The 17,868-nt window shown below is 32.9% G+C and overlaps 3 protein-coding genes across 3 annotated transcripts; 2 read left to right on the forward strand and 1 right to left on the reverse strand.

Moving 5' to 3' along the window:
- Positions 1–347: 347 nt before the first annotated feature.
- LOC101210213 lies at positions 348–2,400 on the reverse strand. The gene is made up of 2 exons (XM_004149260.3): positions 1,648–2,400; positions 348–1,106 (listed from the first exon to the last, which is right to left on the reverse strand). Exons 1-2 carry the CDS (start codon positions 2,285–2,287, stop codon positions 706–708), a joined length of 1,041 nt encoding a protein of 346 aa, XP_004149308.2. The 5' UTR covers positions 2,288–2,400; the 3' UTR covers positions 348–705.
- Positions 2,401–10,613: 8,213 nt separating this feature from the next.
- LOC101206557 (monodehydroascorbate reductase 3, cytosolic) lies at positions 10,614–13,282 on the forward strand. The gene is made up of 2 exons (XM_004149245.3): positions 10,614–10,762; positions 11,399–13,282. The coding sequence occupies exon 2, from the start codon at positions 11,411–11,413 to the stop codon at positions 13,067–13,069; it is 1,659 nt and encodes a 552-aa protein (XP_004149293.1). The 5' UTR covers positions 10,614–10,762; positions 11,399–11,410; the 3' UTR covers positions 13,070–13,282.
- An 884-nt stretch (positions 13,283–14,166) lies between these two features.
- On the forward strand, positions 14,167–16,475 carry LOC101206320. The gene is made up of 2 exons (XM_004149244.3): positions 14,167–14,436; positions 15,907–16,475. Exons 1-2 carry the CDS (start codon positions 14,286–14,288, stop codon positions 16,227–16,229), a joined length of 474 nt encoding a protein of 157 aa, XP_004149292.2. The 5' UTR covers positions 14,167–14,285; the 3' UTR covers positions 16,230–16,475.
- The last annotated feature ends 1,393 nt before the right edge of the window (positions 16,476–17,868 follow it).

The raw sequence follows: 17,868 nt of genomic DNA on the forward strand, positions 1-17,868 counted from the left end.
ATTATTGTGAAAGATGGTGATAAAACGTGCCATAAATCAAATGATTATATCCATGAAGTCCTTGTTTTCACTATATGAGTTGTTTTGGGTGGATTTTGAGATGGGTTAAAAAAAAGTATAAAAGTAAAAAGACAAAAAAAAAAGGGTAAGATTCTTTTCCTATGCTTTTGTTAATGTAAAAGTCTCTTTGTTTTTTTCTTGTTTGATTTATACCTTTTCTAACATCTTGAAACTTCTATGATTAATTATTGAAATATATTTCTGGACGTGAATTGATTCATTTGTATATTCCTCATACCTAAAAGAAAATAAACAGTGAAGAATTGGAGGTTTTTCTTCCGGACATGTAAAAAAGAAAAGAAAAAACAAATTGAATTTTAATATAAACATCACCTAAAAGGAACACCAAGTTCAAATGTGTACCAACTACAGAAATTTAAAACACTATTAAAAAAGAAAAAGAAAAAGAAACTAAAACTCAAATCCTTAATTCCCCAACTAATCTATCTATTTGTAATAAAAAAAAAAGGAAATAGTTGAATTTCCCACACAAACAAATTAAAAAGAGCCCCCCCCCCCCCCCCCCCCCCTATGAATATTCCTTTATCCTTTTCTTGTGTTTACTAGACACACAACTACACTACGTTAAAAAAGGCCCTAGAAAAAAGCAGTTTTTTAGTCGGCCCAAAAAGCTCTTATTCTTATTCAAAAGCTTTGGGCTCCACCACGGCCCACCATCTCCTGGTACTGCTTCAGCGATTCTTGTCTTTGCAACCTCATCTCGTCGTTAAACTTCTTGATGAACGCCTCAACTCGTCGGTTCAACTCGTCCTGGCTCGGCGACGCTTCTCTCTTCATCCTCCCTGACCCCCCCGGCGAACCACCGCCCCTTCCTTCCTTGAACGTCTCAGACTTCTTCATCACCTTCGACGGCGGTGTCGCAGGGTCCTCCACCACCATAGTGGGGGCCTTTCGCCCGTGGGACTCCCACGTGTCGGATTTCCTTAAGTGCCTGGTTAACGGCATGGACCTTCCTTCCGTTATCTTCCGCCACGTGTTCTCCAGTGTGTCCTGCCGCTTCGGTTTTGAAACTCCCAACGGCTTTCCTTTAAATTAACAAAATCCCCCATAAAACTTCATTATATTTACGTCTTTTGCCATTATCCATTTAAACATTTGTTCGGTTCTCTTTCTCTATCTCACCCCTACACACACCCACCGAACGCCTCTCTCTCTTTCTCACGACTTTTTTAATTTCATTTTTTCCCAAATTTTGAAATCAGAACAAATCAACAAATAAAGTTTCTACTCTTACTTATCTTGTCTAAGCTCAAATTTATGAAAACTATATTTGATCATTTCATTACCACCAAAATTTAACACTAAATTGAAGCTACAGGACTCAACTTTTACCATCATTCATGAACTAAATTCTTATTTATCAAAGTTCAAGATTTCATAATATTTTTATAAAAAATTCCATTTCGTTTAGCCTTCTTGTGTTAAGGATGGTCTCCGAAACCACCGGATTAAATTTCAGATCTCTCATGGCGAAACTACCTCTCTCTCATTTTACTGACTACCTATATAGCAGAAACCATGTTAATGAATTATAAATAGACAGAATGAGAGAAAGAGAGATCGAACCTTCAGGACTGGATTTCACGAATTTCCGTTGGCCAAATCTTGAAGAAACCGGCGGTTTCTCCTCCTTGTTTGAGAACAGAACTCCGATTGAATCTTTTCTTGGCAAAGTGTTGGTGATCGAGCTCAATACACTACTCTCATCACCACCTTTCATCGCAATCATAGAATCATTCTCCCCTTTCTTCTCCATCTCAGAAACCCTAGATTCTTCAATCCGTCCGTACACCTCGTTGGAATCATCGATCTCAAGGTCCGAAACCTTCGTCACCACGTTCTGATTCGCGTTGTAACTACTGTATCCATTCAAAATGTCGCTACTACCACACACAGCGTAGTCAGAGGAGATCTTAGTGACCGGAGGAGGAGCGGGTGTTTCCGGAATGGGATCATTCTCGAGATTGGACTGGAGCTTAGAAGAGGCAACAATACTGATGATTATGCAATTAATAAGCAAATAAAGATAAGGAGGAGTTAACCAGGAGAGGAAGGAGGTCCAGATGGAAGGGATTTCAGAGAATACGAAATCGGCGAGCAGTGGAACAGAGAGCTTGAGGAAGAGGGCCATGGATAGAAGGCCAGTAGAGATTAAAAGGATCTTTAGAGAAAGGATCCAATGGTAGTTGGAGGAGAGAATGGGCATAGCGATTTAAGCAGTGAGGATGATTAGAATCTTACCTTTGGGAGCGGGCAGAAGTGTTTTTGGTTTGAGGGAGCGGAACAGAGAGAAATAGTTGAATGAAGAAAGGGATTTATGCAACGCTCATTTTATATATACTCTGCCTCCTCCATACTTTCTTTTCCATTTTCTTATTTTCTTTTTATGTGTTTTATAATTTGTTGCGTTGCGTTTGGCTGAATACCAAAATTTCCCATTTCCTAATTATCAAATTCATTTATTTCTAAATTATTAAATACTTCTTTTATTTTACTTTATTAAATAAAAATGAGAACATTATAATTTTGCACAATTATCGATGTTGCTAAATATTTTTAATTACTAATTTGTTTTTCTATATAGATGTTAACATATTTATTTATTTATTATTATATTTATATTATCAATATTTTATTGCTTATTTTTATGTTTAGTAAATTATATTAAATTCTTTCTACATCCTCTCTAATTCAAATATTTAACCTCATACTTTCCATTAAATTCACATATCTAATTCATAAAATTAAGTCAATTGACGTGTATTTAATAACAATTTGTATGGTTAAATATTAGGTTTCTTTATTTTGATGTAAATTCATTTCAATTTTAAAAGCAAAAGCAGCTTATTGAAAAATCATTTGTTGAGATTTTTAAAACTGGCTTAATTAATAATAATAATTAGAATTTATGAACTTAATTTTTGGCAAAAAAGAACTGAAAATGAAATTAATAATGAGAGAATGGGAAGGGAGAGGAGAGAGGAGAGGATGATTTAAATATTTGAAAAGATAGAGAAATTCCCAACGGCTATATTTAAGGGGAAAAAAAAGACCGTTGATTGGGGAGGAATAGAAGGGAAGGTGAGGGTTCCATTGGGCGGTGGATGCACTCTTTGTCCACGTGCCAGTCCACCTCCTTGTAACAAACCGACTTCCCCTCCTCCCTATATTCCTACGCCGTATTTAAGTAAATCAAAGTGAATCCAATGCCACACTCACACACACACACACACATATTTCCAACTTATCCTATCCTCTCCTCTTTTCCTTCATCATTTCGACTTTCCTACTTTATCATTCCACACATTCAATTTTCACCTCTATGTCTATTTAACATCTGGACTCTTTACAAAATAGCAAACAACTTTATCATACATTAATTCGGGGTGTTACTATACAATTAATCTTTAACAGATAGACACATTGATGTAGTATTTGTCATACACACCAAATTAGAGCGTATTTACAATTATGTATTTACATATAAATTTGACTTAGGTTGTTGGTCAAAATTTTCAAATTACATTACGAATCAATTAGATAATCTAACTAGTCAATGAGTGTGCTTGATTTCATGTCTGGCTAGGATTGACCTTGACTTTGGTTAAGAGTGAGAATAGTGGCTTGGGCTATCTTCACTGGTTAAGAACGAGCACATTAGAGCAATGATAACTACAAAATGGCTTTACAAGACGAATCTAAGACTCAAGGATGAATTTTCTCGAAGAAGGGGAGAATGATAAGCATATAATTATCAATGATTAGTTGAAACATTGAATAAGTTACTTTTAAAACGATAAGCTTCCCAATAAAGTTAAAGAGTTGCATCCTTTCATATATCAAAAGAAAATATTTCACCCAAAATCCACAGTGAATCTTGAGTTTCATATTCATTCACATGTTTTTTTTACGAATTATGTTTATGTATGTGCAATTATGAGAGTAGTCGAAAGGTTTTTATAAATTTAGACAAATTAAGTGAAAAGTTGTGTCCTTTTGTGGTATCATTTTAGTTAATCTAAATAGAGTTAAATTTGAATGAAATTTGTTAGAAAGTTTTACTGGTTAAGCTTTAAAAGCTTTTCTTTGTTTATTATATTAAAACGCATGTTCATCACTTTTAATCGAGTTTGATCAAAATTAAATCATACAAAGTTTAAAATTTGGAAGTTAGAAACATTTACTCATTTCATTTCTTATTGATCTCTTGTCAACCTTTACAAGTTATATATTGATAGTTAATTGATTGAATCATTTTGCTACTTTTTAAAACTAAAAGTTAATCACTGTGCCATATTTTAAAATGAGATTTTATAAATAACTATTCCTCTAGAATTAAAGTTGTGAAAAAGACAAAATAAAAAAAAAAGGCTAAATTATTTAGGTTTAGATATAATTAATTATAAATGAAGCCACCAACTTTTGGGCATATGGAAGGGGCCGGAAGATACCTTTATGTGATGGCTATAGAAGGCCACAAAATTAGAATGTAAAAGGATGCCTTTTTGTATTCGAATCAAACACATTACTCATATTTAGATCTCTTTATATTTAAACTTCTAACAACTATATATATATCCTTGTCTTTGTTTTTGTTTTTTCAATCCTCCAAATCAAGTCTCCATCCAGTTTTTAGTTGTAAAATTACTCAATAAAAGAAAAGTTTTCAAATCTTACTTTTAGTTATTTACTCTTGTTTGGTTTATAGATAAGAATGGGTTAGTTTCTTAGATTATTAAGGATTTTTTTTAATCAACAAAAGCTTGAATCTTAACTAAGGATTATGATATAATAGTTAGGACATTTGTTAAAATTGAATACCGCTCAAAGTATAGTGATCACAATAATATTTTAATCTAATTTTAGTTATTAATAAAACATATTATGAGTTCAACCCTTAGATTTTAAGGGGATTTGTTCATTCAGTTATTACACTTAATTTTTTTTTATCATATAGCATTGGAGACTTTTATGTGAAGCTAAAAGTTCAGGTAAGTATTTTGATATCAACTTTATAATTTTGGTTGAAATCATGAATAAAATATTTAGAAGAATCTTTACATATCTTTTCTTTTTCCTTATATTTTTTTTACTTTACTTGTCCTTTTTTTTTAATTTTTATGAATTTTCATAGTGTCATTTGTCGAGTAGTTGTGACTTTTTGGAGTGTATGTATCGATTATAACTTTGCATGTACAATTGATGTCAAGAGACGTCAAAATGGAATAATAAATGTCATTTGGATGCATCAGATCACGATGAACACAGTTTGAATTAGTAGAGTGCATTGATTCTTTTATTGTATATGTGAGGTATATGCACATGTAAAACAAAAACAAAACAAAGACTTGCAATTACCTACTTAGAAAAAAATAATTTCACGAGATCCAAAAGTTTAGAGAATTTTCAAAACTATATCATATAAAATTTTAAAATAAAAAACGAAAAAATATCATTTTGAATGCTTATATGATTAAGGAATGTATGAAAAATAGTTGAGTGCATCTTGGATTGAACCTATTTTTGTAAAATTCACCTAAATGCTCATTCATAAGCGTTGTACATAACATGTTTCGTTTTTTGTTTTTAAAAAATCTCTTCTATTATTCTTTGTGGTTGAAAAGAATGTATGAAGATGTGGGTAGCGTAATAAATGTAAGCAATATTGAAGAAAGTTCGTATTTATTGATTGGCAACAAACATAGATGAAGTCGAAAATGGTAAGAAAATAGAAGATATGGTCTTCATATGTACCTAAATATGCTTATTTGAGAAATTGATATCCCAAAAACAAGAAGAAAACAAACTGTATACGTAAAATAGAAATGAAAACATATGGTGCAAAAGGAAGGGGTGTGATCTTCTATGTGTATGGGTGTGTGTTTTTGTTATAATTTCATGGCCAAGAATGGTTTCATTTTTGTTTTGTTATGAACAATTTAGAAATAGGATAATTGTATAGCACTTTAGGTGTGTGTGTGCTCTAAGAATTTAGCTTCTTCTTCTGTTACAATTGAATGGTGTTGGAGTCTTCTCATTTTTTTAAATTTTTTTTTACGCTTACCTAATCTTTTTTTCTCACCCCTTTTTCAACATTGATGATTTCTTTTAAAAAAAATAAACTTTAATTTTTGAACTGTTTGTTGATCTTATTGGATAATCAATTTTTGGATTTGATGATCTTCCCATATCAAATTTGGTTTGTTAATCTATTGAAGATAACTTATTGATCTCTTGGAGAATCGATGTGCAAGCTTATTGATCTTTCTCGGATGATCAACTTTTTGGATTGGCCTCTAGCTTGCTGATCTACCTAGATCGGTCATACAACTTCAAGAAGTTATATTACTCAAAGCTTTGATCGTATGAGCTTTAGATCTTAAGAGCTTTAATTTAGAGCCATAGTATTCAAAATTCGAGAGCGAGCTTCAAATTAAAGTTTCAGTCTTTAAAATTTGAGTGTTTTAGTCTCCTAGAATTCAAAGAGATTTAATTTTTTAAGTTTTCGATTTTTTGAGAAGCTGATAACCTTAAAATTGATTATAATTTTAAACTTTTGAGAACCTAGGCTTAGTTTTCAAATCTCCGAGCTTCAAGACACTTTGTTCTCATCTCTTCCCACGTCTTTTCTCCCTAAAATGAGAGGTGTAAGACCTTTGTTTATAGAGTTTTCTCATGTGACTTCAAATGAGCTTCACTAAGTTGCTCGTTGGGCTTAGGCTAGAGCTAGTGATGAGTCCATTATCTTTTTGGACCCAAAATTTTGCATTGGTTTGAATTGGAATGGGTTCGAGAAATATCAATTACTCCAATCAATCCAAATTTTAATTTTCACAATGAGAACTTCTGATTGTGATGACATGATAGAATTTAATTAGTTGAGATTTCTCATTAACACACTTCTTTATTCTAAAAGATTTTATTTCAATGGATTCTAAATTAAGAAATATGATATATTCTACTTATATTTTAGATCCAAAATAGAAAAATTATTGTAAACTTGATAGGTTTGGAATATTTACAAAATAGAATCTTTTTTTAAAATTATATTAACGATAAATATTGATAAACACCGATCGACTTCTTTTTTCTATCCGTGTCTACCGAGTTTGAAAATTTTCCACATTTTGTAAGTATTTTAATTTTTAATTTTTTTTTTTTTGCTGTATTTCGAAAACATCCCTTTAATTTATATTAATATATATATATTATCACCTTTTCTATCTTTAGATGGGAAAAGAGAGCATAAGGAATTTGGGTGTATTTAGAGGTGTGAATGTATGGGTGTGAGTATGTGGGTATGTGGGTATGTGGATGTCGTTACAATAATCACAAAAATGGGATTAGAATAAGCTTGATATGAAAAGAGGGTTTTGGGAGAAAAGTTGAATGAAAGGAAGTGTGTGAACAAAGAGAGGGAGACTGTATTTACTAAATATTATTTTTTACCACCTGAATTCCTATTCATCATCTCATTGTTTCACTACCCATCATCTCCTTTAATAATCCTCCCCTAGTCGCCTTCCCTTCTATCAAATTGCTTTTTTTTATTCCCCCATCAAAAACAAACAAACCCAACACACTTTCCTTCTTCAACTCTTCTCTTATTCTTTTGGTTATACCATTTTGCCATTGTGGTTCTTTTCATTGTATTTCCTTATTAGTTGTTAGGTCCTTTTCCTATTAGGTTATTGTATGCCTTTTTGCTTTTGCTTTTGTTTTTGTGCACAAACAGATTAAGAACTGTTGTGTGTTAAACTCACAACTTTTATCCTCCTCTTCATGTGCTAAGGTTTTAACGTCTTGAAGTTGTTATCGTTTTGTTCATCTAGTCTTCGAATAAAATATGATGTTGGCAAGTTGTACAACATTGTTTGAAAAGTTCAGGACTTGTAGTGTCTTTAGGTGAGTTTGTTTACACTATAGTTGCTTAAGGTCAACAATTTAGGAGGAGCCTGATATAATCAAGAATAGTCAATCAAGTATCAACTACTTAGTGAAAGTCTAAGTGATCGTCTACTCTAATCTTGTCATTATTATCTATTAAAGATAACTTGCATACTTGTAATCCATATTATAAACTCTAGTGATCAACACATTATTCTTCTCAATTGGACAAAACCCCAAGCATAGGTGTATTTTACCAAACTTAATTACTAAGTTTCTTGTGTTATTTTCTTATGTTAACTCTCTCTTTTTGTTACTTCTGTTAATTGTCTTGTTATAACATTATATCCCACGTTGTATCGTTAAATTAACTCCTATTGTTTCTTTTTTTTAAATGCATTGTTTTATCCTATTAATTACTACTTTTGTTATATATATATATATATTTATTTGTATTTTCTCTAATCCTTGTAACTCAAGATAATTACATTGCTTTTAAGTAGGTAAAGGTGCTAAGTATTTATTTCTTTTTTCCTTTGCATGTGCATCTCATATATATACATTATTGGAATAACTAATGCACCCTACCCATTCAATGTGTGTAACCACCTCTATCTCTATCTCCAACAATGCATCCAAATAACCATCTATTACATTTTATCTTGAAGAGTAGGGTTCCTCAACACAATTATTGCACTTTAAAAGTCATGTCTACTATCTTTCACATGGACACTAAAACTTGAAAAAGTCTCAGCCACTAAACAAGGGTTATATAAGAGTTCATAAAAAAAATAAGAATAAAAGGATCGTGACATGTAAAAATTCTCCATACATACTAACGATACACTAAAACCACACAAATCATTTCTTCCCCCCTTCCTCTTTGATCCAAAAAAATCAAAACGGTGGCTCAAAAATCTTATACACTGAGGCAAAAAAGAAATAGATTTTAAAAAGCAAATGAGAATCATATCCCCAGTATCCACCAATCTCAAACGGGTTAGTACACCATAATTAGAAATAGAACTAATCGGAGATTAGATATGAAATATATGAATTGAGTAACACCCACACCCACACCCAGAAATTAACCAATCTTCTTGCATTAGGGCTAAGGAGTTTGTGAAAATTGGACGAATATGGAAAGGCCACATTTAAGGCCTAAGTTGAGCTATTAGGTATTGAATACAAAAACTAAACCAGTCCATCAATGCATTTGATATTCACACGCAAACCAAGAGATAAAGATAACACAGCAGCTATGGCAAAGGAGAAGTATATAGAAAGAAAAATAGAAAAGAAAGTCATTTATGGTACCCAAGTGTTTTTTCAAAAGTGTCGTTTTATACGTGCATATATTTCCTTGTTTGCCCACCTGAAATTTTGAGACTGTGTTCTTGACACAAGGGCCTTCAATATGAAAATGGTGAACATCTCTTTCTCAACCTCTCTACACTCTCACATTACATTGACTAGTTGGTGCATATGTTAAGTGATTTTTTTCCACTATTGTGCATGTTGTTCGAATTGACATTCTAAATCTAGGTTACATAGTGTGTAAATTATAGGTATAAATTATGACTTTTGATTGCATTAACTCAATCCAATAGTTCTTTTATGTAACTTAAACATGTATGTATAAACATACAAGTGGCCGATCCTATTGAAATAATAACCAAAATGGTATGTAACATATGAATAAGGTTGGGGGACTTAGCTTGGTGTATCATATACAAAAAAATTGTATAAAAATCGGTTTTGGCGAAATGATTAATCACTCTTTATAACATTGTTGGTTGAATAGATTAACATTAGATAGTACATAAGCTAATAGACAAAATTCACTCGTTTAGGAAGTTGCATATTATAATTAATTAAGTAAAAGACACAATATATATTTACAATTAACAAATGACAGAAACATACAATTCTATCCAACAAATTAAATATTACATAATATCCTACTTAATTACTTAAAAGTGCTTCTTAAACAACACACAAAAAAGCCTTCATAAACAATAAAAAGTTAAACCATAATATTGTGTATTTAAAATTCACAAAACAAAATATTGAGTCCATGTTGAAAAGTTCATTAATTGAATCTAATGCTAAAAAGAAACGAATAAATCATATATCTGTGAAGGTTAATTAAAACACTTTTGAAAGGTTCATAACTCGTTTAAGGTGAAAAAATACTAAAATTTTGCTGCCTTTCTAACGGTATAACCCTCAACACACTCAATTTTTATTAAAATAAGTTTGCACAAAGAATTGATCTTTTCTTTGAGGAATCTAAATTATTCAAAAACAAAATAAATAAAAACCTTAGACGTGCCCAAAACTTTTTATAATTAAGGTTTCGAATCTTCTTTTTCCTCTTTCAATATTTTCTTTTTAAAACCATATCATTAATTGCAAATATATATAGGCAACAAAATAATAATGATAAAAAAGAAAAGATGTTTCCTTGGAAGACTAATATAATTGATGGGAAAAACTAAAGGCAGTATAGTATAGAGAAATGAAAGAAGATGAGAGCAACCTTTTGCATCTCTTAATTAATTGTGTTGCCAATGCCAACTCTACATTCTTTCCTTCTTTACAATTTCATTTGGATACCTTTCTTTATATCTTCCGATCCATTGTTCTTTCAATTATGTCTGTCTTATAAAAACACCCAATCTCTATATCATCCCCACGTCCTATTCTCTTTTTCTCTTTATTAATAATATATACTCCATTTTAATTTCCCCATCCATCTCCAGTTTTTGTCTCCCTTTTTTATCTTCTCCAGGTACATACTTTCTTCTTTTTTCTTTCACCCTTATTCTATATTGTTTTCAGTTGATTCCTCATGATATACCCATGAAACTAATTCAAATTTAATTCTATTCATACATCAATTAATGTTATCTTTTCGGTATATCATTACCAATAAATGCATGTTATATTTTCTGTGTATCATTTTATAATTATATCCTTCATAATTTTCCATCTAAATTTGGTATATTAGTTAACCTATGTACTAAATGAAGTATATTTATTATACAACTGATTAAATGTAACTTATATGTCACCTAAATTATATAAAAAAATAAATGAAAATAGAACATATAGGATTGATACAATTAATGTAATTATGATACACTATCAAAGTTTGAGAAAATAAAATAGGTTAGAAACCATAACACAACCACTAAGGCATAATCTAAACCAAACTATTAAATTGAACTAACTAAATAAAAATAACTTCATATAATAAGGAAAAAAAAAAGAGAGAAAAATACTCAAACAATGTCTACCATAAAAATCATGATATGTCAATTGTATAAGTGATAAATGATGCACTTATATGTATGAAAATATCAAAATATATAAATTGACTGATATAACAAATATGAAATATGCATTTTTATGCTGTACGTTGTAGGAGAAAGGGAAGATGGGGCAGTTGTTTTCTACAAGAATGGCTGGAATTTGGGACAGAATTGACAAAAAGTTGAAGTGTTATAGAGAGTTTGAAGAAAACTTGAGTGTCCTACAAAAACTAGCAAGAGAACTAAGCTTCCAATTAGAAGAACTCGAACATACTTCGACTTCCGAACGAAGTGAGCAATGGGAGGAGGAAGTAGAGGACTTGATCGAAGAAGTCGAAGACTTAGAAAGATCAATCCTAAAATGGAAGCTTTTGACGGTTGCTGTTTATCTTTATGGAAGGACAGTAGTAGAAAAGATTGATGAGGCAAAAGAGCTACTTGAAGAAGGAAATTACCTTTTTCCCAACTGTTTCAAATATTTGATTCTTGGAGGTGGAGTGGCAGCAGGATATGCAGCAAGGGAGTTTTCTAAACGAGGTGTCAAACCAGGGGAGCTCGGTATAATTTCGGAGGAATCGGTGGCACCGTACGAACGTCCAGCACTCAGCAAGGGATATCTGTTTCCAAGGAACCCCTCGAGGTTACCGCAGTTTCACGTGTGTGTTGGTAGTGGAGGGGAAAGATTGGGCCTCAATTGGTATGAAGAGAAAGGGATAGAATTGATCCTCAACACAAAGATTGTAAAAACAGACCTTAAATCCAAAACACTCACAAGTGAAGATGGTTCAGTTTTCAAGTTTGGGACTTTGATTATTGCAACAGGTTCAGGGGTTGTAAAACTGAGTGATTTTGGTGTAAAAGGAGATCAAGCCAAAAATGTTTTGTATTTGAGAGATGTTAAGGATGCTGATAAAGTTGTTGAAGCCATGAAGGCAAAAAAGAACGGAAAAGCAGTGGTTGTTGGAGGTGGATACATTGGACTTGAAGTTGGAGCAGTCTTGAGACAGAACAATTTGAATGTCACAATGGTGTATCCTGGTCATTGGTGCATGTCTCGGCTCTTTACCAAAGAGATTGCCGAATTCTACGAGCGCTACTACACTTCAAAAGGGATTAAACTCGTCAAGGAAACATCTGTGATCGAGCTCGAAGCCGATCCAAACGGGGAGGTAAAGAAGGTGAAGCTAAAAAATGGGAGAGAATTAGAAGCTGACGTTGTTGTAGTTGGGGTTGGTGCAAGACCTGCAACAGGTCTATTCCAAGGCCAGCTTGAGATGAACAAAGGGGGGATAAAAACCGACGGGTTGTTTAAAACGAGCGTCAATGACGTGTATGCAATCGGGGATGTGGCTTGGTTTCCAATGAAGATTTACAATGAAAGGAGAAGAGTCGAACATGTTGACCATGCAAGAAAATCAGCAATGAAAGCTGTGGAGGCCATCATGGAACAGGAAAAGGTTGTTGAAGTATATGACTATCTACCGTACTTCTACTCGCGCGTTTTCGATCTATCGTGGCAGTTTTACGGAGACAACGTAGGAGAAAGAACTGTGATGTTCGGAAACAGGAATCTGGTAGTGAAAAAGCCAAAGTTTGGGTGTTATTGGATCAAAGATGGGAAAATAATGGGAGCTTTCTTAGAAGGAGGGGATTCTGAAGAAAACAAAGCCATGCAAAATTTAGCATGGAACCAACCAAAGGTTGATGACTTAAGAGAATTGGAAGACAAAGGTCTTTCTTTTGCTTTTAATTATAAGGATTTCCAAAAAACAAATGCTGCCTAAGTACTTCTCTGAACCTCAAAAAAGATTCAATAACTGCAAGAAATGCAGAGTAGCATTTGGCGCTTTCTTCTTTTCTTTTCTTGTAAATATATGGGCGTGTTGGTGATTTCAAAGGTTTGCTTTCGTTTTTGGAAATAATAATAATGAAGCTAAATATAGCTCTTTGTCTCTTATGTATATCATCATTATTGGTATTGTATTGTTTGATGGTCATCTTTTAAATGTGTGTGTATTCATTTAAAATCATGAACAAAAATAGGTTTTTAATATTTAAAAATCAATTATTACTGTGTGTAAACTATATTTGAAGAGTTCTAAATTAACCCTTTCTAAATTTCAAACCTATCTTTTAAAAAAACTTTTAAAATTGATTAATTTTGAATTATCAAACACATGTTCTCAACTAAAATTATTAAGAAATATATACTCTTTCAAAAAAAAAATGTTTCTAACAAAACCCTTTAACTTAACATTTCACCATCTATCTTTATTAGGTCAAATGTTTGAGTGCATTTGATGGACATGACAAACTTTTATTTTTAAAAAAAGTTTTCTTTAATAGTTTCTTCTTTCGTGGTTTAAGAAATGCATGTACATTTCCATCCATACATTTTTTTTTTAGAGATTTTTGCACAAATAACCTCCTTGGAAGGGTTAACAACTTGAATATAAAATCTAACTTTTTGCTTATGTCACATTACACTACCACATTTTTGTAGCCTATTATGTTAGGCATGACATCTCTATTTGTAACCCTAATACAATTAAAATGACTATAAACTTTATCTCAACACGATCACACATTGCTTTTAAAACTATGTTACATATAGTCAAACTCTAAAGTAGATAAATGTGGTATTTGAACGTTCACCATAATTTTTCATGTTTTATATTTGTAGATATGGATATGATTTAAGTTAAATTTAAGAGCAATGTTTACGTTCATCCACCTGAGAAACATATTTCCCAAAATTAAAAAAGAAGAAAAAGAAAAAACGTATTTTCTTAGAAAAGAAAAATGCTACATGGAAAGTTTTAATTGGATGGGGGCTCCTAAGGTTTTTCCAATTTAACGTGAAACCGTGCGACGTGGCCAAATTTTGGTACTTGAATCATGAATGGGCAGGCCGAACAGCTACATAATCTTACAACGGATCACCGTGAAGACACAATCGGAGCCCATATATTTTGATTCCTTTTGCCGCCGGACGATAACATGGACGACGTCCTCGGAAACAACCGTTTTCGTTATCTGAAAGATACCTCTCAGCACCGTGACATTCGGACGAAGATTATCCAATTTCTCACCGGCGTTGGCAAGTTCGCCGTGGACTCTACCATCTTCAGCTCACTCAAGGCCGTCTCCGGTTCTCTTTCTTCTCTCTTGCTTCTAAACATATATCTGTCGATTATTTACAAAGTTTTGGTGCTTTCAATTTTTCAATCACATTAAAAACACTACAGCCCTAATTTCTTCAGCCCTTCAGTTTCTGATCTAGTGTTTTGTTCTATAGCTCTAATATTTTGTATGGATCTTCTTCTGCCGCTCCCCCCTTAATATTCTTTTCGACTCATCCTTCATTTTATCTGAATTATTGGATTTCTTCCCTCCCTGCTGCCCCGAAAGAATGAAAATTTGTTGTGAGTGTATTTCTTTTGTTTTCGATTAGGAATATGCGTGGAAGAAAATTGAAATTTGGATATTGCAATAGCATGTTATAAGTATCATTGTTCTTTATGTGAAGTTCCATTCCAAGTAGTTGATTTTTGCTCGGCCTAAATGTTAAATTTTCCTCCAGCAACTCCAGAACATGTACCAAAATTTGGATTTGCCTTTGTTTTTATCCAGTTTTCCCTATACTGATTCTAGGTGAAACTTTCAAAGTTTATGTTTTTTGTGTGGCAAGTTGATGGAGTTTGAGGAAGATCACTCTGATTGGCCATTGTTTTGCTTTCTGTAGTGGGCCTATTGGGGCTAGAGACCTTGACCATAACTTCTAGACCCTAGAGTGTGATTTAGCCTCTGTTATTGTTCAGAGTTCTTTCTTTAAGGGGTTGCAGTCTTGTAGATCAAGGAGTTTCTTCTTCATTCTCTTTTGAGAGACGAAAAGATTTGTTGGCATGTTGGAATGCTTGCTGCTTTGTAGGGCCTTTAGATGGAGGAATAGCAGTGTCTTTAAGCACTTAGGTTTTTGGGCCGTGGTTAGATCGAAATCTTTTTGTAGGGTTCAACAGATGGCGGGAGAGGTTTTTGTAATAATCTGTTAGGTCCTGTCTTACATGATTGGAAGCTCTTCTTTAGTTTGCCTCTTCTTTCTTTTTTCTTTAATCTCTTGGTTCTTGTCTTACTCGTTTGGAGGCTTTTCTTTAGTTTGCCTTCTTTATTTTGAGCTTGTTTCTGTGTATCTTTGATCCCTCTCATTTCATTTCGGTTAATTCATTTAAAATCCGTTAAGTTTAAAATTACGTTGGATTCTGATATACACTATGAGAATGGAAAAAAGTATGTGATTGTCAATTTTAGATTATGTTCTGGTTGGTTTAGTTTTAAAAGAATTTGGTTACACGTTGGTGTGAAATTGCTTTTGTTAAAAGACTGACCTGAATTGATCTGGTTACACCCCTACTGATTCAAATGAAGAAAATCCATTGCTATACTTACATCTTTTTCTATGGCTTTTCCTTACGTACTGGTACCTTTGTCCAAATAAATGATTAGTCTCCTGGTTTTTTGTGGACGATATCTCTGGAATTCCTCTACTGAATTCTGCCAATAGTATTAAACTCTTTTTGGTTTTTGATTTTTGGTTACTTTCTGGGGTGGTTGAATGATGTAGGTAAGAGTGAGGTGCATAAGATTAGGCAGGGAGGGTTAAAGGATACGCCCTATTCATCATCTTTGAATGAAAAGAAACCAGAAGAGGTTAAACTAGTGATGAAACCAGAAGAGGTTAAACTAGTGATGGATAAGATGCAGGCAGAGATGGAGGAAAAAGAGGGAAACGTGAATAAAATGAAGCAACAGCAACACCATTGTACATCTGCAGAGATTGTTGATGATGACTCTGAACCACTGAAGAAGAAGCAGGGGGAAGGCGACAAAGGATCAGCCAACGTAATTCAAAACAAGAAAAGGATCTTCATCCGTTCCCGACTATAGACACAATCCAGTTCATTATTATTGTATTGTAGCATAATAGTAAGAATAATGGATTCCTTTCTTGACAGGGTACGTAAGTTGTACTTAGATGGAGACTTTTATTATATTATCATAATTTGTAAAGCTATGCATCCAATATTTTCATGGATGGAATTCCTTAGCTTAGCAAGTTGTAAACAAATTCCTCTCTTGTTGGAAACAAAATAGAAGTTGATTAATAGCATTTTGTTTTTGGCAGGATTAGTATATTGACTACACGGGTTATCCTAATATGACTTTTTTTTTTATTAAAAAGAATGTATTAGGTGTATAAATGTGTAATTTGTTGTTTCCCCTTTTAACAAATGGAAAAAGTTGATCTTTTGCAATTACTAAATGTAGTTAGTTAAAGTATAGGTTAAATTCTCCCAAACATTATCCATACGCTTAAATGTGGTATGAAAGTTAATAATCAAAATTGATTTTCTTTTCATTATATCTATTCATCCATTTTAATTTAAAATGGTTGCATTTAGGTAATTAGGTACTTTTGTAATTGGAAGAACTTGTTTATTGACATCGTACTTAAACTTGAAAGGACAATTTCCATAATTCAATTTTCAATCTATACTTGAAAAGGAGCATTTATAAGAATAGCAAAATTTTATATTTTATTAATAATAGTCTTTTATAATTATGCTATTTTTTGAAAATTCCCTTCAAAAGAAATTGTTTAAATATAAATACAACCGAATTTCGAATGACGATGCGATGTAACGACACTTGAGGCTTCTCTGAAGTTCCACGGGGTACACTCTTTTCGGCACAATTTCTCCAACAGCAGAGCACCCAACCATGGCGGCATGGATGGCGGCACCTCGCCGTATACTTTTGTCGCACAACTCACTTTCTACGCCTCAAATCGCCTCTCTAACGCATCGGCGCGGTCTCGCCGGCGGTGGCGGTATTTACGTTTTCCAATTATTGCTTTCTTTACAGTTCGTAATTTAGTTTGTCCTTCACCCCGAGCTACTAATGATTGGATGCTGAGAAACTTTGAAATTGGAAGGAACTAGAAATCTATGTGCTTATTTCGGTATAATAACTATTCGTTACTCGATGAATTAGGAATTAGAACCAGTAGTAGAACTGGCTCCATGACCACATTTTTTGTCTCCTCGATCATTTGCCTTTGGGTTTTTCTTCCTTGATATCTGAAATTGTTCATATCATATATGAATTTGTTGATTCTCTGCAATCTGCTCTACGTTATATATCAATTTTATGTAAACTCATAAGGGTAAAAAAATCCATTTCTACGATACTCCACTTCCAACTTTTACAGCTTTTATAGACTTGAAAACCAATTAAAAGTTACATAGACTTGACTTTATAACGTATTCTTTATGCAAATGAGACTCAAACTTTCTAAACCAAACTTCGGTTACTGAGAATTATTGTCATGCGTAGCTAGCTATACAATCGTGTGTCTATGGAACTTGGCACGACGCCCCGATAACTTTACAGTTTACGTCTGATTCATCATGTAAATGCTGCTATCAGATTTGAGAGCTGAAGTAATTGATGAACTTGGATCTACAAGTAATTTGTTTGTTCTACTTTTTTGTAATCTTGCAGATCATCATGGACCTCCGAAGGT

This window comes from Cucumis sativus, chromosome 3, assembly GCF_000004075.3.
Source record: "Cucumis sativus cultivar 9930 chromosome 3, Cucumber_9930_V3, whole genome shotgun sequence".
Lineage (NCBI taxonomy): Eukaryota > Viridiplantae > Streptophyta > Magnoliopsida > Cucurbitales > Cucurbitaceae > Cucumis > Cucumis sativus.